Genomic DNA, 23,059 nt, shown 5'->3' on the forward strand with positions numbered 1-23,059 from the left:
TGTAAAAATAATATATTTTTTATTTTTTTCCAGTTGCTCTTGTGACGCGATGAAGGTGTGAAGGGGACGTCGTTAGCGACAATGACGATGTGCCAAAACCATTTATTATATAAGTATTTTATTAGTAAGTAATCTGTGAAAAACTTGGTGAAAATGTATAAGCGGAAGGGAAAATGTTTTCCCGCAAAAAGACCGCCGAGGATATGCCACTTCGTAGTACACCTAATGATCGTTTTCCTTCCGATGTTCGCCTTTCAAGGTAAGATTATTCTTAATTAATTTTTAAACATTAGCAATATATTAGGTATTTCATAAATTGTTATTATAATAATATCATTTTATTCTTGAATGTTTGTATGTCTTAAAAAAATTATCAGTACTTAATGCGCTTTTATGGTAACATATTTTTTTGCTACCATAATTTGAATTCGGTTTATTTATTACATAATTGAGTACAATCATGAAATTATCTAGTTGAGTTTTTCAATTCCCGGAATCCAATTAAAGCACAAACTTACTCTCAAAGTTAATAGCCCTATTATGGTGTCAAATAAATTAAATCCAACACAACATTGTACAATGTTCAACGGTTAGTTGTAAAGGCATTAAATACGTAATTATTTTTAGAACCTTAATGTTAAATTTAATAGTATAATTTTAATTTTGTAATGAATAATTTTTATTATAATAATAAAATAATTATTCTGGCACGATATGTCAATTAAGAGTATGATACATTTCAATCATGAATATAGTTTTACAGTGACTGATATTTCCCAGTTCCTTGGCATAAAGCCATTTACCCGGTTATTGATATTTCTTCCTTCCTTTCTTTATTTTACTTACCCTTTATTTTATACGGGAAAGAAAAAAACATTCTTAAAGTGACTAATATTTTATTTCTCAGTTCTTCGGGATAAAGCCATTTACCTGGTTATCGATTTCTTCCTTTCTTCTCTCACTTTTCTTCCCCTTTATTTTATTAGGGAAAGAAAAATAAAAAATAAAATCTTATTTCAAAAACACAAAATAAAGTAAAATATATATGAATATAATAAATAAAAAAATAGTGTTAAGTAAATGTTTTTTCCATATCTTGCTATACTAAAACGTACAATGATTTTTATTGGTAGAGAAAATGATGTAGTCCTTAGATTTTATATGATTTTTTAATGAATTTAGAATGAAAAATTAAAGATTTTAATCTACTAACATTAATAAATAGCAGAAATTGAATAGTTTTGAAACAATATAAGCAATACACGTAAAAAAATATTTGAGAACATCTAGTATAAATGCTGCTAGCCAAAATCGTTATTTTTAAAACATGTATTATATAATATTAGAACAGCTTGAACAATGAATAAGTGTAGATTTCACATATTTTATTTTTTTGGTAAAAAAAACTTATAATTATAATTTATAGCTTTAGTCAATGCATACTTTTACGTAGAATTTACATTTAATACACCATATACGTGGTAAAAAGTCATTACTTTAAAAAATTAATATATCAGCTGATGCTTCTTAGAGCGATGAATTTGTAAAAGAGTATGACTATTAAAATGTATTGTTTTCAAATTTGAGCTAATGTTGTATAAATTGTTTAGGATTTATCCAACGTGGTAAAACTAATGTACGCGTTTGTAAATCACGGAGGTCGTCGCGCAATTCGTTTTTGGCTATAGATTCACCCGCGATACTAGCAAGCATCGTCCCGAAGGGTTGGGTGGTAGGAGAGGCTTCTACACGTCAAAAGAAGTTTTTTGCAAGTTAACCCGAACTTTATCGCTAAAGTTTGTCGACTGCATTCGAGATGCGCTGAAAAACGTCGGTAACAAGCTTGACGGCGTGCTTGCGCTTTTGTCTATTTTAGATGTGAGGAAAACTCGAGCTAGACAACCTGAAAATAGACATATATATACGAAATGTAGTTCAAGCCAAAATTATTATGAATGCATAAACCCAAGTTAATCATTCACTAGTTTCAATGCTCAGATAAAATCGCTATATCATGCTTGATTAATATTTGAGGTCATACATATTAAAATCTTAAGTCTGAAACTTTCATGATGTGATTTAAAAATGATTTAAAGTTATTTCGTGTGGTAAATAAGATGATAAAATATTCAAAAGTCTTTAATAATTAAATTAACTATATCTAGTATGAAAGAATATACCTAAATTTAGTATAGGACTTAAGGATTTAACATACAAAATAAGTTATTTCATATTTATGGCAAAATAAAGTGCTATAACGAATTAAAATGAACTATAACAACGAAACAAATTCATTAAAAATATATTCACAATGAGAATTTCAGACCCTCAAAGAATTTAATATAAAATATATAACATAACCTCTATCGTTATCTTAACGCAGAGCACTTACACTTATTAAAGCATTCTGAAGTAGTTTCAAAACTTCTGAAAACTAAATCTGATATTATATTATACAGGTCTTAGTGGTATTGTATTTTATTAAAATATAAGTTTATTCAGTCTACATCTTGTAACTTATAGGATGAAAAGTTTCTTAAAGCTACTGTTAAATTTAATTTAATGTATTAACGAAACATTTACTGCTATAAAACGTGATTAAAGCATATATTTTAGGGGTTAAAACGTGTTTGTGAAATGTGTCTGAAAAACGCGCGCGACACCCTCGGTCAAATCGACGTATTACCGCAAATTTCTCGAAGAGCCATCGTCGTAAGGTCCCGTTTTTATGTTTGGACCTCGTGTTTGTTTAGGTCCGACCAAACACTCGTGATTCATACCGAATCAATTCGATGTCATGTCAGTGATGGGTAAGACCAGTTCAAATATCGAGATATGTCACGTCGTGCCTTAGATCGTCTAGAATTTTTTTGGGGTGAAAGTAAAGAGATAAGAGGAGTATGAGCACGCCTGAAAAAAATAAATAAATCAGTTTACTTCAATAGCGATCAATTTAGAGGCCCTTGGGGCAATGCTTTCGACGAAAGCGCACATATCAAAGGGAGGCGGAGTTTGGTCCTAAAAGGTCGCGAAAGATATTTCTCTATATTGGCAATCTTCTAAAAATTATACAAAAACAATATATACGTATATAAGGTTGTTTATAGCATGTTTTAAAAGCTTGTGTTTATAAGAAATATAAAAATGTTACATATGTTCTTATATATGTACATATGGATGACAATTTTTTTAGAACGCTAGCCTATTGCATCAGGGAATACTGGATATTCGAAAAAAAAATATAAAAAGTCCAGAAAATAATGCTATACCATTTTAATTTACAATTGATTTATATGATCTCTTAATAGTTTCTCTTATTTTTGTACCATATTTACCATTTACTGGAAACGTTTATTAAGCTTTAACGTTATATTGTAGTTTACTAAAGCCAAATAAATAAATAATATTTTTTTGCGAACTTAATACATAGTCGTGAATATGTATAAATTTAATGTTGTTAATTACATATAAATACAATTTGGTAATGAGATAACGAATGACGTTTTATAATTGTTTTATTAGTTTTGCTTTTAATGTACGACATCACTGTATCTGAGGCGAACCCAGTGTTATAGAAGAAAATATTTTCATTTTCGCATGGCTTCCTGAAATTCCTCGTTTTTAATTCGTAATTTATTGATATTTGTATGTACTGGTATATTGTAATGATATTTTAATTATAGTAAAACCAAATTTTTTTTATCATTTTTTTGTAGTAATTATACATAAATACATAGTGTATTTACATTCATAGTACATAATAAATGGCGCAATATGAATGCTGCGATTAATATATAAATATTTAATATGATGTAATAGCAAAAAACAAGCACTGCCTTTTTGTTCATAATATATGAATCCTAAAAGTTTTGTTACATCTATTTAACTGATTTTACGAACGTTAAACTTTACCAAGTGAATTGTTGAACTTGGGTATGTGTATGGAGTGGCAAGCATAATTTATTATAACCTTAACCCATTTATACATCTTAGCGTATACTGAAGTTTATGTTACTTAAGATAAAAGTATTACTTTGGATACAAAATCTATTTTGTTATTTTGTTATATATTATAAAAAAATTATAGTATGTTTTAAAGATTATTTATCTTAATTATGGTTAGTCGAATAAGTTTTTTTTTTCAAATTTGTTGTTATACAATGTGGAATACGTTTCTTACTATTTTTTGTTATAATTTTAATTTCAAGTCAGTTTGTACTTGAGGAATTGTATTTATTTTAAACTATTCTAGTATAAAGAATATTTATTACAATAGTCCAGACTGTGACATTTATTAACATACTAACTACCAAAATTAGTCGGTATTTTAAAAATGATGATTATAAAAAAAAAATTTATTATATTGCTGCTCACAAAGAATTTTTGGTTATATGTCGATTTACTATATGTCTCAAAAACGAGACTTTATTTTTTATAGTTTCTTCGTTATCTAATTTAGTGGTGTATACGTATGTTTATTGTATAAGTCTTAACTGATAGGGTTGTATCATTCTGAAGATGTGTACATAATGATTTTGAGAAATAGTAACATTAAAACCGACTATTGAGAAAATTCATATGCTCTATCATAGAATTTAATTATACTTTAGTTATGGAGAACAGTTTTAGAAAAAAACATTTTTAAACGTATTTTTTAGTTTGAGAAAAAATATACCTATGCTATTTTAGTTATACACTTAAGTACTAACATTTGATTGCATTTTTATTATCATTCGTTTTAAGACAGTGCTACTAATTAGTAAATTTTATTTGAAATGATTGTAAAAATAGTATAAATAATATTTCAGTGTGCGCCACCGTTACCCTATAAAAAATATTGAGAAGCGCACTCAATAGTAATAGACATAGATATTTATTAATAGTTTTTAATCTGTACAAAGTCGTGAATATCATACAAATATACCAGTACCTACTCTCTAGTAATATTCGTATTTAATACAAGTTTCATGTTAATAAATTATTTTTTATTTTTATCGGATAAAATAAAACAGTTTAAGGATAATTTTCTTTGGCGTATCGCATGGCCGAAAAGTTTTGCGACCCACAGGGGAGTGTTTAAAGCTCAGCCGCGTATTAGGGAGAGGGCGGCTCTCTTAGACATACATCAAATCCGCATCGGGAATTCCTTATCAAACGTCTTGCAAGATTTTTTCGTAGCTCACACAAAAAGTAGCCCATTTTTTTCGTCTTCTTCTCCTTCGGCTAGAGAAAGAAGAGAGTTAAATCCCCGACAGAGTAGCCGGGGAATATTGTCCGGGTGGATCTGTTTAAATTTACGAGAGTTCAGGCCCGCCATCCCGTATGATAAGTTAACCGAGGCATGAGCCCCTGAATAAAACGCCACCGAACCAATTTCATACATGTGCGCCCGACACACAAAAGGAAATATTCTCATAGGCCGTGTGTCGTGTTACGGATTTCCGCCTCCGGGCCGGATTTCCTTATGTGTGTTAAAGTATGAAAAAAGTATATATAACGCCGAATATCCTTGTATGCTTGGCCACCGAGCGGCAAATTAAAAAGGAATACTTCTTCGAATACGCCTTAAGAGGTTACGTTTTAGATACGGATAGGGGCTTGAGTTTAAATACGAAAAGAGAAAAAGAAGTTGCCGCGTCACAAAGTAACAAAAAATCTACATTATATATATATATACACCTATATTTATGTATATAAATGTAAACGTAAACAGACATGAAAGTGACGTTATTAGACTTTATGCAAAGCAATCCCTCGGGGTCACCTTGACAATTTAATCGTGAAGGCTTTCATGTGAAAACCTGTAATTTGCCGTCATTGTGTCAACTCACTATTGTTGTGTAGCACTACGTGTGTTTGTAGATTAATTGAAATTCATAGGACAATCGTAAATTAAAATCCTCGTATTGTGTTATTGGTTTTATGAATTTTAATTTTATTAAAACGATTCAGGATATTCAATGAATTATAAAATAAAATTTAATAATATTACATATTTTGTCGAATGCAAGTTCATAGAAACTCTAGAAATCAAAATTTTTGTGTTAATTTATGTATTTGTATAATTTTTTTTTATTGCATGACAAAAAGAAAAAAATATTTTATTTTTAATTTATGACATAACTGCAGTTTATTATATAGTATAAAATAAAAATAAAAATGCGTATAATTGAAACAATGATATTTTAATATTTTTATATTATAATTAAATATTAATAAATATGAAATCCCTTTTCAAAAAAAAAATCATGCGTTGTGTCTGCATATATAATTTTTATTAATATCCGAAAGGCAAAAATACACGTTTTATTCTTTTCTGTAAACATTATTTTTGATTTATATTATACACTTCTTATAGTGTCTTTTTATTTTAATGATTTAAAATATAATTTTCCTCCAAAGATATTACCTACTTTTACATCCAAGTATTTTTTTTTAAATTCACTAGCATTAAATGTCAGAGGCTTTGATCAAAAAAATTTTGATAGCCACCTTTTTACATCATCAGCATATTATATTTTTATTTGTCCAGGAAGTGTTGAATCGATAGAAATAATCAGTAGTCGGGGAGTCAATTTGCCATACGAGAATGCTTGTTTTTGTTTGATCAGGTTTAACAGTTTCATAATGAAAAATCCTTTTGCAATTCCACCATACAAAAAAATTAAAAAAATTATAGTGAAACCAGGGTTAGAAATAGATTTTGCTACTTAATCTTTAGATAACAACGATTGTTGTCGTACAACACTTATTTCTCATTTCCAGTTGTCAAATGATCGAGAAAATGCAACTTAGCTTCAAGATCTAGATACTCTTGAGACATGAGGATGCGCGCCAACTTCTTTTATTCGCTCAATTCGTGTGAAACCAATACACCTAGTTTTTAAGCCTTCGCAATCTTTCCCATGTATCCATGCATTGTTTAATTACACTTGTTTAGTTTCTTAACCAACTGATGAATAATTTGGGTAAGATTTGCTTCTATTTTTACAGCCATGACATTATTGTTTATATTTTCTAGTCTCCCACGTCCAGGACTACTCTTGATATCATACTTTCCCATAAATTTTTTTTTAACCACATTCACAGATGCCCATTTTACAAATTTTTTTAGTGGTCGTAGTTGCCATTTTTTTAAGAAATTCATATAAAACAAAATTTTGTATAAATTTTAGACAAGAAAATTTTTTTGTCATAGTTATTTTGTGGCACAAGTTTTTTATTTGTAATATGATATGTATAACAAAAGACGTACTAAGATATCAACAGCCAAAGCACGACTGAAAATTAAAACTTGAATTAAAAAAATACATTCAATTCGGGATTATCTAATATAAGAAATCCATTGCTCGGAAAATTAAATGTTCTTATTTTTATTGAAACATTTTAAAGCGTAGTCAATATTCGCCTCAGACATTTAAATAGTTATTTGCCTAATGAAACTATTTTTTATTCAGACCTTTAAAAAATATTGATTTTTACGAAGATAAGATACTTATTTTAAGAGTAGATATATATTATTAGGGACTATAAGATTTTATTTATTAACAAAATTAGTCTTCGCATATTTTTTAATTTAATTTAGAATCTCTATGGATTTCACATTCGAGTTCAGGCTAGACGTACTAGATTTTATTACTGAAAGTGCCTAATGAATATAAAGCTTTGCTGTTTTTTTAAGCCCTTTAATAATTGACCGCCGCCATTTTCCAAAAGTCGTCCCTTAAGACTAAAAGTGAGGCCATTCCTGGTATACAGCATACCGTATAATTTATATAATTTCTGTAATACGGATGTATGTAGGTAAATGTAAGTACTATGTAGGTCTAATCATATTATTTGTCCGGCTTCGCACAACCCTTTGAGGATTAAATTTTAGGAAATTAACAGGCTTAGCATTCAAAATTAGCGATATAATAATCGTAAAATAATGATTTAATCTTGCCAAAGCTACCTTTGCCAATTTAAGTTTAACGTTGTAGGTTTCGAAGCTTACACAAGATAACGATACTTTTTAACGTAATAAAATCGATCAAGGATTAAGGTATTTTACGGTCTAAATTAACCTTATTATTGTAATATATATTTAACAACACGACGCAAAATATGAATGCGGGTAGAAGGAAGCGAAAAAAGGGGCGTTTTAGGTAAGCGTTTTTCGCGTAAAATCGCATTTCGCATAAAATATACAATTTATGTAGCACCCAAAGCGAATTTAAACCGTGGAAAAAAGTGTTTTCCGTCGGCTTTTGTCGCCTTAATCGGAATGAATGGCCACACGGTTGTTTTCGTTGTTCGATATGAAGTAGGTACAATAATTTCGCTCCGCCTCGGCCATAATTGTCGACCATTTGGCTTTGGGCATGTCCTGTAATTGCGAATCATTTGTCACGAAACGCGGCTCAATTATAAACGTTTCGTAACGAGCAAACAGGGCACGAACGGGACACAAAAATGATATTATGTAACGATACAATAAAAATAATGGGTAGTACGAAACAATGAACGATTTTAGATGAATCTACTAGTGTGGTTTGAGTTGAGATCCTAGTTAAAATATACATAATATGAAGATAAAGAGTCCAAAAAGTGACTGTATAAGCTGTTCGAAACTCTTTTGATTCTAACGACATGTAAATAGTGTTTTCTCATTTGACAACATTATTTATGGTACGCGTGTTTTCGATAGCAATATATGTTAATAGCCTTTACATAATGAACAGTTATTGACACATCGTGACATTGTTCATTATTAACGATTAGTCTTTCACTCGTTCCTACGTCACGAAATTGACTAATTTCTCCTCATTTTTTTTCACTATTGTGTCATGTTTAAATCGTAATGTGATTAAACCATTTATTTTCTAAATATATTTCTTATAAAATTAGATGTTACTATAAATTTTTGTAGTGAACAATACAGCCATTCAAAAAAACCAATTCACCACCTCAATAGAAATATTATTTTAATAAGTACAGAACAAAAAATGAATTTATTATAAAAATAGTATTTATTTAGTAACAGGATAGTTATTAAAATATATCAATAATATAAGTATGATTTAAATATTGAAATGGTTGGATAATCGAAAAATATTTCAAATTAATTCTTTGGTATTTTATGCAAGTAAGCTATAAAATAATATATTACTAGATTTTTTTAATTTGTAAATAAAGATTGGGTATTTATTAAGAAATCAAAGTATACATAAATGTAAAGGTATATAGGTGTAAGAATATAACATAATATTGTACATAGGTGTGAATTGAAATTATCTAAGACAATACTCAAAAAATTATCGGGCTTTAATCATATTGTAAATTGAGACCTAAATTTTAATAATATATGTATGTAATTTATATTAGGTAATCCCGAAATAATTGTGTTTTTCTATTGATAAAACAAAAAAATATTATATAATGTTTATATTATTTTAACATATTTTTATAAAGACAGAATCATTTTCTACCATTGTCTTTTTTTACCTGTTGGAGACCTTGATTTAAAATATTCCAATAGCCCCCTTTGTACATCGTCTGTATTTTTATTTTTTTGCGTTTAGGAACTGTAGCATCGATCCAAATAAAGTATGAGTTGGAATGAACAAGGTTTTTACAATAAGGTGAATAAGACAAATATGGGGACGTTCATTGTCGTATTTTCTTTTTCACGTTATAGTGAAAATAATTTAGTTGATCACATAAAAAGCTTGATGTTATTATTTGATTAGATTTAGGAGTTTCGTAATCAACAATCCCTTTTTAATCCTACCATAAACACATCATAACTTTTTTCACTGTGAGCCCGAGTTTAGATGTAGCTTTTGCTACTACGGTTTTCAGCGATAATTGTTGTCATACAATATTTATTTATTTTCTCCGGTTATTAAAAAATCAGAAAAGGCAACTCGGCTTTAAAATGCAGAAGCTCTTGATATTGTTGTTTTACTTTTAAAATTTTCCAAACCATCATTGATATAAAAGATTATTTAATGAATTACCTAAGTCGTTACGGCCACTAACGACGATGCTAATTTTTTTGAAGAAGTTCGTATAACAAGCACTTTTATATAAAATGTTCACTTAATATAAATTCTGGCATAGTAAATTTTGGGGAAAATTTATTTTTTAAAACAGAATAACACATAATAAAATACGTACTCAGTTAATAATAGCCAAATACGACTGACTTTTCGGTTTTACCTAATGTTGTATGTTATAATATATAATTACTAATTTGTTATATAAATATATAAAATAACAATATTACAAATACAATTATTATACAAAAAAGACAGTTCCTTATTTTCTTAAATGTCTTATACATTTTTTTAATCATTTTATCGTTTATGCTATCATCATTTTGTATCATATTTAATACTTTCTTATTAGTAGTTTCTGTTTTTAATTATTGTACTATTAAATAAAACATGAAAAATAAACAAATTAAAACAGTGTTTTGTATGGGTTCAAAACTAGTTGTAAATTAGCAATCCTTTAATCAAAATATTTTGCACTTTTTTTGAGAAATGAGAACGACTCATATCTTAATCATATTGTAACGTGTGAGAAGTGGATCCTTTACAACAGGTGTATTTGAACTTTCTTGTCTAAACCTCCAAAATATTTTTAAAATATAAAATTAAGAAAATGTGATTTATTGTAGCAATAAATTTTTATCTCTAAACTTTGAGGAACATCAAAATTTGGACTTTATTTATGTCAAAGCAATTAGAAAACACCCTTCGGGATTTAGTCGATTTATGTGCCTTGTATTTATGTTAATTAGAGTAGTATCCTTTTTCACCTAAATAAGTTGTTATAAAGACAGTGGCTTTTTTGTCTTATCCTAATGCATAGCTTATGAAACTTTTGACATATAAAAATATTCTGTTTTTTTTTTCACAAACTTCTAGAAGTGCCTTTGCCAATTCTTCAAGCTTCTCTGGCACATAAACTTAAACCCTTAGAATAAAAAAATACCTGCGTTTCAGTTGATTTGGTGTAATTTACATTGGTTTACGATAGCAAAAAGGGGTCTGCACAATGCATAAATAAATTTTTAATCATTGTAAAACAATTACATCTAAGAGCTATTGTCAAGCAATCAACAAAATGGACCAAAAAATTTGACGCCTGGTCCACACGATGAGCATTTGAAAAGGTCCAATTCTCTTACGCGACAATGCTGGAACACGTATTTTTTAATTGAATACATACAAGATATTTTTTATAAGTTAATGTAGCTCATTATTAGAAAACTTTAAAACCATATATGTACGACATAGCTTGATCTTAATTAAACATGAAATAAACACTAATTCCGATCTTTCAGACATGATAGAAATTTAAAAACACTATGTCCATATAGGATTCGAACCCAGGTCTATAACCACTAGTATATCGCACGATTAATTCTCTAAAAGTTGCAAAAGTTTGGTTATCAAATATTTTATGAAAAATAATCAGCAGATATTTTTCTAAAATATTTTATATAATTAAGCATTTAGATATTTACCTTACCTTGTAGAAATTTACTCCAGAACTTTAGAATTTTATAAGTAAAACTAAATAATGATTTGCTGATTATGATGGTAATTTTATTGATTGATAATTAATTATTAGTATCAGCTAATAATTTATTCGCATTTTAAGTCATAAACTGCAATTATTTTTCTAGTAATTTTATTAAAAAAAATGTAAATGTAAACTTAATTAAAACATACATGCTAAGTTATATTTTATGTTACAGAAATCAAATCTAATAATTGTATAATAATGCAAAATGTTTATTAAAAGCAATTATTGTTAGAGGCTTATATTTATTTTATAATCAATACCATTGATGTTTTAAAAAAAATACGGTATTAAATTAATATTATTATATTGTAAAATAAAACAAATAATAGGGTAATGCTTATTTAAATTTAAATTAGTTGTAAACTAGCTATTTCGTTATTTTCGTTAATGAATTCAAATACATACCTTAAGTAAGTTTGTGAATTGTATACAGAGAATGTTCCTATTCCTGTCTTTGGCAATGTTTCCTAAAGTTAGATAGCTTCAGCACCACTATTTTTTTTATTATAATCTATCTTTAATTAAATTATTATAAAGACGTTATATAATATACGTACATGTCTAGTTAAAACATAGTTTTTGTGCTTATATATTAAATATAATACGCGGTAGTAGCAAAATATTAAGGCGCCTCGACCGCGCGCTAATTGTATACGCTGTTAAGAGTTGTAAATTCTTCGTTTTCATTTTATGTACACATTTTAATTTGTTCTGTGCCTTTAATTAAAATAATGTCTACCAAATATTTCAGCGTATGTTGCCAAAAGACAAAACAATTTTATGCGTTTTTTCTCCGCGCCACTAATTAATCTCATTTGTGCAGCCTGATAAACCATTATTTTCTTAGTAACATTTTCATATATATTATGCAAAACAATTAAACACATTAAGTGACTCACTTATATATTTTATTCAAATCAATATGTACATTATTGTTAATTTTGTGAAAATTTAACATTATTAATACGACATTTGTGTTCTTGTTCAACCTGATCCATACAATTTTAGGCCTGACCCCATACTGCAGTTTTAGCAAAGTCAATCTGTCCATGTTAGTTTGAAGAATAATTGGTAATCTCTTAGTATCTAAAATAATATAAGAAAAACAATTATATTTAATTAAAAAAAACTTTAAAAATGCTAATTTATAAATATTACAACCGTAATTATTTATTTTATAAATACCATTTTTCCCGAATTTTGGATTACTGTCGATTCTGAAGCTAATAATATAGTTCATGATCAATATTGGCAGCAAACCCAAGACCATTAACATTCCGATCGTCGCACATTTCTCTAAAGCCATGTTCACTCTCTTGCTGAAGATTCGATATCAGCTCTCACACAGCTCGTAGAGAACTCAAATGCGATTTGAGGTTTTTCAAATCGTGATTGCCTTTATATAAAAGAATAAATAATATTAAAAATGAAAATATCACGTTCGTTCAGTGCTTTGTTGATATCGTTTGATTAATTGTAATTAAAAACGTGCTTAAAATGATTTACTATTGATTTTTATTTTGATGAAAAATTACAATAACATGTTTTTAAATCGTGTCATTAAAAATACCCGGAAACAGGCATTATGATTTTATTGCTTTTAGTAATTGTTTGATGTGTGTGAATCATGCGTGAGTCATTGCCGGAAACTGATTTATTTTTAAAACAAGTTTTAAGTATGAAATAATAATGCAGATTTTAGATATATATTTTTAATGCAAACGAAATTTTTTATTAAAAAAAATCCTTAAGATACATTTACATTTATATAAATTAATGATAGTTATATTTTTAAAAACCAAAATACGTCCCATCGAAAGTCAAATAAAACGTTGCAGTTAGTGTCATATTATTTTATATATTTCTTAATTAAAAATAGACAAATTAATGAATAGCTGTATGGTACATATTTGTTTGTAATTTTATATATTTGAGCTAATAATGCTTAAATAGCATATTTTTACATAAAAATAAACAAAGTGATTCACGAAAAAGGGCACTATGTTTAATAATATGTTAAATGTAGATTTATTATAAAATAAACAAACAAATATGAACAAATATTTTTTTCTTCTTAAATCTGCAAGTTCAGTGTAAAACAATTAAAAATAACCAATAGATTGTATAGTCTGCGGGAACTTGACTTTTATCACTTGTGGCAAATCTTGGTATTTTTAAGACACAATGGCATTACTAGTTATTATTCTCAAATTTTCTGATGTAATGCGATTTATTTAAGGTAATGTTTCTTCGTCGCTATTATTTAAATTGCCTGTATTCTAATTTCTACGTCACTTTCTTCACTATCATCATTAAAGGATGAAAAATCACACATTAAATCCTCCCCATCACTATCATTATAAAACATATTATCATCATAATCACTGTATTCAGCCATAGCACAGGTTTTTTACAATAAATTTAAAAAAAATTCACAATAAAATAAAAAAAAATAAGTATTTAAAACAATCTTCCCAATAACTATATAGTCTTACTTTGACACAAATTACGGACACTCGAGGCACCGTCGAAAACACAATAGACAATAAAAACGTCACCGATGCGTGACTACCGAAGGACGATCACCAACTAATACCTTCGGTAGAAAGCTACGGCACATTTGCCTTAAAATTTAGTCATAAAAAAAACCACTTATCGCGATAAGCGAGCTCTCTCCGGCTTGATTCAGGTAAAAATGTTACTCTTTTTGATAAGATATGCTTCTTAAAACTTTTGTCTACAACACTGCAAAAACACCATTCAAAACATGAACAGGAAATACCCAAAAATCGATGTTATATTTCATTAATTTAAATGGTATGCCTGACGCACCATCCAAGCGCTGGCGAGTCTCCACTCACCTTACGAGCGCAAAGGGTTAAAATAAAAGATGTAAGAAGTTGCTTCTATTCAAACTCATTCTCATTCTGCGCTTTCTGTGTTCTCTGTTTGTCGTTTTCAATATAGAGCGAATTTATACCAAATCCAGCATATAGAAAGTTTTTACTCTAGACAAAAAAGATTACATGCTTATAAAAACAACATTCATGTTATACATTTCATAATATAGATAAGTCACTATTTTGCCTGATAATTGTAACGCCATTTTCATAAACAGAAACAAGTTGTTGACAATTTCACAGTGGTTTTTGGTTTAATTGAACGGAACTCACATTTAACAAAATTTAGAATTGCTACGGCTATTTCGAGCACACGATGTGAGCAAAATGTTACTGCGACTGAGGTCTTTAAGTAGTGAATGCTCTCATCTTAGCCAGCTATTTGAAAGTTCGTTACTTGAAAATGTAAATTAACATTATTCCTTATTAAATATGTAAAGAAAAAACCTTATTTTGCAAGGAGCCTTTATATAATAATGCTAATGTATAATCAATTGTATGATATACAGGTAATTCTATTAAAATATACTATAAAACCCATATAACAGTTTGTATTCTCTATTAGGGTAATCACAATGTTAATACATATTCATTTTCTGATCGTTTAGTATCGAAACGACCCATTTTCTTCAACAGTCCGTTTGAGTGGCTTCAGCTACTCGCATTCATAGGCCATTATTGATAATATAATACTATAAAAATAAATTAGAATGTCGAGTTAATTTGAGGCGATTAAGCATAACAGCGAATTTATACAATAAAGCGTATAAATGTAGCCTCCGACCCAATTCAAAAATAATTACATGAACGAGTTTTCTGGTATCGACACATACACTCTCTTTTCCTAATCGACAATATATACCGAGGCGCATCGTCCAATTAATTATCATACAATTCCGAATAGGTTTCTGTGTTTCTTTATTTTATTCCAGCCGGAGAAGAAACGTATCTATTTATAAATATGTAAAGAAAAGTGTCTCGCGAGGTCTCGTTAGGCAAATTTTGATTTACGACCCTCGGCCCCATTCGATTGTCCGCCCTTAGCCCTTAGCGGAATTTCATTTTTGCTCTGCGGTTGTAAATCGCGGGTCCGCGACAATGCGCTATATTGGACCGGTATATTACCGTTTTAAGGCTTATAAACTAGGTATTAAGTTCGCCATATTACATGTTGGGCCATTCATAAAGAATTCAATAGGGCGGCGCGAGGGAACCTTCGCCGTTTTCACGGTGTATGATATACAATGTAGGCAGGAAGAAGTCCTCTCCTCCCGGAGTCGCTGGGTGACTTGTTGGTTTAGGTGGTTTTGTCGGTTAGGTCGTTTCGCGTCGGAGACGTGCCACCCCTCGAGGCACTTACATCGTTATTGGTAAATATTTCTGCAGTCAAACACCCGCCACCCCCAGTGCCGCGACGTAGTGAGCATTCCTAAAGGGATATTGAGGCAAAGATTGGATCAAGAATGCCGACATATCCATATTAGCTGAAATTTTTGCAGAATTCGTAGACATGTTCATAATGTTTTCAGGTTAAATTTGCATCTTTCTAACTTATATATTTTTTAAGAGACAAATGATAAGATTTGTAGTAGATAGATTTTTGTCAACAGGTGCTTAAAAAAGCCTAAACAATATCAGTCCTTTCGCCTTTGCGAAAAAAAAACAGTCAGCAATATGTTAAAATGGGTCTAATTTATTGTTTATAAATTTTAATTTTATTTTATATAGTTAAAATATCGGTCTAAAGGCCGCAATGGCGGCATGTCCTTTAACCTGAAGTACCAAAATATGTTTATTAAATTTAAGCTCGAAGTTCATGTGCAAGCCCAAGTGTTTTATATTTAACGTTATTGTCCTCTTTATAGTCAGTGGTTTTGTTTTTGTATAGTTTATGAACCAAACCGTCATGCCATACTGTGTCAAAAACATTTGCTATATCTAACATTATAGATTCATACTATTAATAATAATAAAATTAGTGCATATGTACTCCATTAAACTATTATGTTAATATGTTGTTGAGTAATTTTAGCGACAATTAAACTCTTCGTAATTCATTTTATTTCCCAAAAATTCTTTTAAATGCATAAGGATTATTTTTCAACATTTTACCAAATGACTGTAATAATCTGGCGGATTTGTAGGATCCGTAATGGTTTTTTTTTTATCAAATGAATTGTAGCGGTCTTCCAAACGGTTGGGAAATACCCAAAAGATAGGCAGGCGTTAAAGATGTTTGTTAAGTATGAATGAAAATTCCAGGAAGATATTTAATCAACGTTTTATCTAATCTATCTGTGCATGGACTTTCTTATTTTTGAAGTTCTTAATACCATTTAAAATTCAAGTTCATAGAATAGAGAATAAGTGTCAGCTAACATTAATTCCAGGACCTTTTTATTTTTTTATTTTCTAATAACATGTGAAATTTGTCGTGAGCTAATTTTGTGAATAAAATCATCATATACCGCGGATGCTTCTATTTTTCTTATTGATATATTCGATTCGTTTTTAGTTTTAGATTATTTTTTTTTTTAAAATTCGTACGATACAGAAAAAGCGTTAACTAAAATCTCTACCTTACTCTGATCCGTGTAAGCTATAATTCCAATTTTTAACTGTGGTTTTTTTTGTATTTCATGTTACTTTTCATGCAGGTTTATCTGCTGGTTTTAGTTTTTTTTAAGCTTACGCGATCACGTTTCGTTTTTAATGCTCTGAATTTTATCAGTCAGTTTAAAAATTAATGTTTTTAATTACTTAGTAAGTTTAATATAATTATTTTTACGCATGGATATTGATAATATTTTAGCTTGTTAAATTAAATAAATAATATCATAGTCGATAGTATTGGCGTCCGTTGGGGTATAGTACATATAGATTATAGACAATACTCTTAAAACCTTTCCAATTAGAATTGTTATAATCAAAGATAATTTTATAAATAACCTCACCCTCCATTGTGTGATATTTAACATTGAAAGGTCAAAATATTTAGTTGATGTGTTGTCGAATAATTTTTGTCGAGCCTGGACTGCTCGTTTTTTCCTCAAAGAATATCTTAAACGCATAAGGATTATTTTTTAAATACTTAACTACATATATGACGGTAATTCACGGGGCAATAACTAATCGGAATTGTATGATCCTTATCGGATAAATTTTAGCGGTTCAAAATGGTTAGAAAATGCCTAAAAGATAAGCAAGTGGTTAGTTAAGAAATACATTTTAATTTTAGAAAGCTGGTTAATCAGCGTGTTATCTAATCGGTGGATTCCAGTACTTCAAGCTTTTAATGATATTTAAAATTTATCGTATGCTAATTTTGCGAATCGAATTCTTATCAACCGCGGATGCTTCTATTTTTCTTACCGATTTATTCACGTCGTTTTTAGTTTGATAGTGTTTCAAATTTTTAATTAATTCATACGGTACAAAAAAAGTATCCGTTTTAACGATAAAATTTCTGATTTTATTTTTAAGTTGTTCAGTTATTTTCCTGATCTGAATCGCAAATAAAAGTAAATTTGCTTATTGAAGTTTTCAATTGCGGAGGGTAAGTTTTTTGCCACTGCTTTCCAAAAAATATTTTTAGTTAAATCATTTATAGAGTAAGTTCAACATGATTATGTATATATTTACGAGTAGATACTAATAATATTTGAGTTTGTACGATTACGGTTGTTAGATAATGAATATCATCGTTGATTGTTTTAGTATCCGTTGGGGTTTAGTTCTGACGCATAACCACTAGACGGGACTTGATTAAACTATTGAAACCAGCATTGTTATAGTCAAATACAATTTTAGGAATAATCTCAATCTTAGCCTATATTTATATAAAACACGGTGTACCTAGATACACGCTGCATTAGTGAGATCTGAGCATTACCATTAATTAACGCATTATCTAAAATTTACGGCATCATGCGGTTAATATGGTTATGCGTTAGTATTTTTGAAAAGTTTAAAATCGTATCGGTATCGTGTAAGTAACGGCTAACTTTTAATAAGTTAGCCGTTACTTACACGATAAGATAAGAAGAGCTCAGGTATACCGTTACTGTGTTAGTTGTATGAAGCACATGAATGCCTGTCTGATACATCAATGTACTTAGTAATCAACACTGTCGTATTTTACATTGAATATATTGACATATTCATCGTTGATTTATAGTCATATTAAATTATGATAGATAATTGCGCACAGTTAGTATATACTACTTTCCGGCATCCTAACCTTCATTCTCTGATTTTTTCCAAGAGAACGAGTCACCCCGTCGCATGTGTTGAATACCCGCAACCATAATTTGCTTAAAAGTTACATCATACATGAAACGAGGCAACAGACATGCTCTATACGCTAAAATTAGCGCTGTGCAAATGCTAAAAATTGAATCACATTGCCGTCGTCTCATTAAGGCGGCGCGGTTTAATATGTGGAACGCTCGTTTCGTGTATCACACATACACCCCTACACATACCGTAAAAACATTTATATCGCAGCATAACATGGTGAAGAGGGTAACGTATTATATTAGAAGTAGCTATCAAGGAAACGTGTTCCACTTTGCAAAGTTTTCCCGTCCACCCGCGTCCCTTAATTGAATAAAAACTTAAGTAAGCAGCCATTTGAATTCCGAACCGATCGAGAATCGCCGGGACACGGTCAATTGGGCGACGGCGATTGGGCGACGGTCAAATGGGCGATTCAAAATGGGCGACGGACAAATGGGCGATGGTCTTTTGGGCGACGGTCTTTTGGGCGATACAATAATAATGCATTACATATAAATGTGATGCAAATCATGATCTTATAATTAATTAAATAATTAACATAATTTAATACATATTAAAATATATATATATATATATGTATATTATATATATTCGTACATACGAAAATATAAGTAATATTTTTTAGGATATAATTAAAAGATGAAAACATTATTTGGTCTAAACAAAATATAATATACCTACATAAGATATAGTATGTATATATTTACTTATCATTTGTGCTTATTTAATCATAAAATATCACTTAAACAGTGATTTTTTTATTCAAGAATTTAAGAGAATTACCCGATATCATAAAACACTTAAAACACACGGCTTAAGTCGGTAATTTTATTATAAGTATACTACCTGATAAATGTTTATAGTGGGCCCTTACGCGAATTTTTTTTATGTTTTGAGCCTTGGAAACTACGTGAGAACAAACCTTTGGAATTTCCAAAAATCGCATATTTTATAGTTATCTATTTTAAATTAGATAGGATAGTTATATATAAATATAATAACACAGAACTAACGCTGATAAGTGTTAATCGTGGATTTTGCCATTTACGCGATTTTTTTATGTTTTGAGACTTATAAATTACTGTGAGAACAATCTTTTGGAATTTCCAAAAATCGCATATTTTACCGTTATCTATTTTAAACTGAATGGGGTAGCTATATATAAATATAATAACCTAGAACTAGCGCTGATAAATGTTTATCGTGGGTTTTGCCCTTAACACGAATTTTTTTTATGTTTTGCGCCTTGGAAATTAGTGTGAGAATAAACTTTGGGAATTCACAAAAATCGCATATTTTACAGTTATATATTTAAAACTAGATAGGGTAGTTATATATAAATATAAAAACCCATAACTAGCGCTCAGTATACTTTTGAATTTTTACTAAAAATGTTCGCAAAAAGTTTCGTTGCGTCTTTGAAAATTATTTTTGTCGTGGTTTTAAAACACTTTGTCACAGTGTCATTGTGTTTTTGGTAAAAAATTCAGTACAGCAAGAAAATAAGTATGTGTCTTTTTATTCACATGTGGGTTATATTTTATGTGCTATTTATATAGATAATTGGTTTTTATAGATCATTGTTAAGAACGACTAATTTGAGTTACCACAGTTTATATTCTTCATAAATGGATAATTCAGGCAAATTAAGTCAAAAAGACAAGGAAAAATATGTTTGGAATGGATATCTTTATAAAAAGAATAGACCAAAGAATTTTTATAAAAGTTTTGAGGTACAATAGAAAAAATATCATAGAATATTTACATGGTATTGCATATAATTATAATATGAGTTAATAATTTGAAAATAAAATTGTTTTTAGCATTTAATATACTTTTTCGTTTTAATGTATATTTTAATAATATTTACAATAAAGCAAAGCGTGCAAGTTTTTTCTGTCGCCCATATGACCGTCGCCCAAATAACCATCGCCCAATTGACCGTCGCCCAATTGACCGGAATCGCCCATTTGTCCGTCGCCCAATTGTCGCGTACCGAGAATCGCCCTTTGACTCGGTGGTGGAATTTAATGAATTGGTTAAACACTACAGTTAAGATGTTTTCGCTTCACTCTCTACAATCTAATAAATATCAATGAATTTAAAAAATAAATTATATTTTTAAAAACTATTAATAATTCAATATCCACATATATAATATATTAATTGTATTAATCAATGAGTCTCTTCTATATAAAAATGTTTTTTGTTAAAAATAAAAGATAAGTTAATTCCATGATTAAATATGACTTAAGCCTCAAAAAAACCCTGGACCTGATTTAATTACAGTTAACTATTTTTTGGTAAAAGTTTTGCTAAATGTCAGGATAAAAAAACAGATCAAAGAAAAATGTAGAGTTAATGAAGCGGCCAATAAACTATCTAATAATCGTATATCTAAAATTTATTATTCATAAATAAAAACATATTTTTATTAATTCAAATAATGTAGTAGTAGCATAGCTATCTACACGAAGCCGTAATAATATAGGGAATAAATTAGAGGCTTTAAGTCGCATACGTTTATCAATTTAATGAAGAGTAACTGCGTCAAAGGCTCTGGAGCCAATAATTAATATGCTGAAAGGAGTACTTATAAATTGAACACCCACTATCGTTGGCCTGAATATTGCTTGGAACTAATATACGTTTAAGCTAAAACAAAGTGGCAAAGGACTAGTTAAAAGTTAAATTAAAATTTAAATACGCATCATCTCCCCGATTATTAGTCATACTATTGAGCTACATATTTATTTATTAAAATTATGACAGGTAAACGTAACGCGTCACGATTGCCAAAAGTATAAAATATATTACAATTTTAAAATACATACAAATATATGATGAGATAATTTCCGTCTCGATCGCGCGCGTGTTAAGTGACGAGACTGAGTGAGAGGTACGAGCATGCGGTCAGCATGCCCTTGTCTCTCATTCACTCTCGTTACTTAACACGCGAGCGATCAAGAGGGAAAGTATTTCACCGCCCGCCTCTGATATATACGTATGCATACATTCAAATTCATATACGCACACACACACATTAACTTTATCGAATGCCTTTTCAAAATATGTGTATATAACGTCCACTTGTACACCAGACAGTGGGTCGAGATTGACGGAAACACTTTTGCTGCTCGAGAAGCATACATTTATATATAATATTAATTATATATATATATATATATATATATAATACATATTAGGATATACAACCGAAAGCTTAGTATTATATTAAAAAATAGTGAATATATGTAAATTCATTATATTTTATAATTTGTTTTATTAATGTGGTGGCTTATTATATTGCCCATTTCTCTAGAGAAATTCTCATTTAGATAATATGAAACACGCACAAAAATATTTAAATTTAGCTGGGGAAGTATGAAGCTGAAATTGTTAATTGCACGACGCGCGAAATTGCCGCAGAGGGATGCGTTACACCGTCATGTACTCGAATACTTCGCACATACTTGGAGGATATCAATTTAAGCTCCTTCGCGTATGAATGGTCGATTTGATACGGGTATGCAACATTGACGCCTAGCGCAACAATGTTGACACTTTGAACGCTACTGCTGCTTTGATACAGTATACAATAAATACTGTGTCAATTTGTCAAATATATTTGTATGAATGTTATGCATATTCAATATAATAGAGCGCTTGATTAATTTATGTATGAGTTTCGATAAACGAAACTGTCATATGATGAATTTTAAATAATGGCATATAATAACGAGTAATGAAAATATAATTATTCTCGTACGTTTGTATGTTTATCTTTGTCAATATTGATGTAAATTTTATTTGCATGTTATTCTTGGTTCACTAAGCTTTAAAAATAAGCAAATGAAACGTATTAGCAATGCCTAATATATATATATATATATATATATATATATATATATATATATATATATATATATATATATATATATATATATATATATATATATATATATATATATATATATATATATATATATATATATATATATATATATATATATATATATATATATATATATATATATATATATATATATATATATATATATATATATATATATATATATATATATATATATATATATATATATATATATATATATATATATATATATATATATATATATATATATATATATATATATATATATATATATATATATATATATATATATATATATATATATATATATATATATATATATATATATATATATATATATATATATATATATAGTTTAGTGACGTAGTCTAACATACTACAACTT

The 23,059-nt window shown here is 28.9% G+C and overlaps 1 protein-coding gene across 1 annotated transcript in view; it reads left to right on the forward strand.

Moving 5' to 3' along the window:
- Nucleotides 1-23,059, forward strand: part of LOC148235865 (lachesin-like) — a 318,708-nt gene that overhangs the window by 30,903 nt on the left and 264,746 nt on the right. Inside the window, exon 2 of the mRNA XM_088184853.1 lies at nucleotides 34-259. Within this exon, the coding sequence (XP_088040979.1) occupies nucleotides 154-259 (106 nt within the window). The 5' untranslated portion in view covers nucleotides 34-153. The remainder of the gene's footprint in view (nucleotides 1-33; nucleotides 260-23,059) is intronic.

This window comes from Plectrocnemia conspersa, unplaced genomic scaffold, assembly GCF_051122295.1.
Source record: "Plectrocnemia conspersa isolate PC_06_02 unplaced genomic scaffold, ASM5112229v1 ptg000004l, whole genome shotgun sequence".
In the NCBI taxonomy this organism is placed as follows: domain Eukaryota; kingdom Metazoa; phylum Arthropoda; class Insecta; order Trichoptera; family Polycentropodidae; genus Plectrocnemia; species Plectrocnemia conspersa.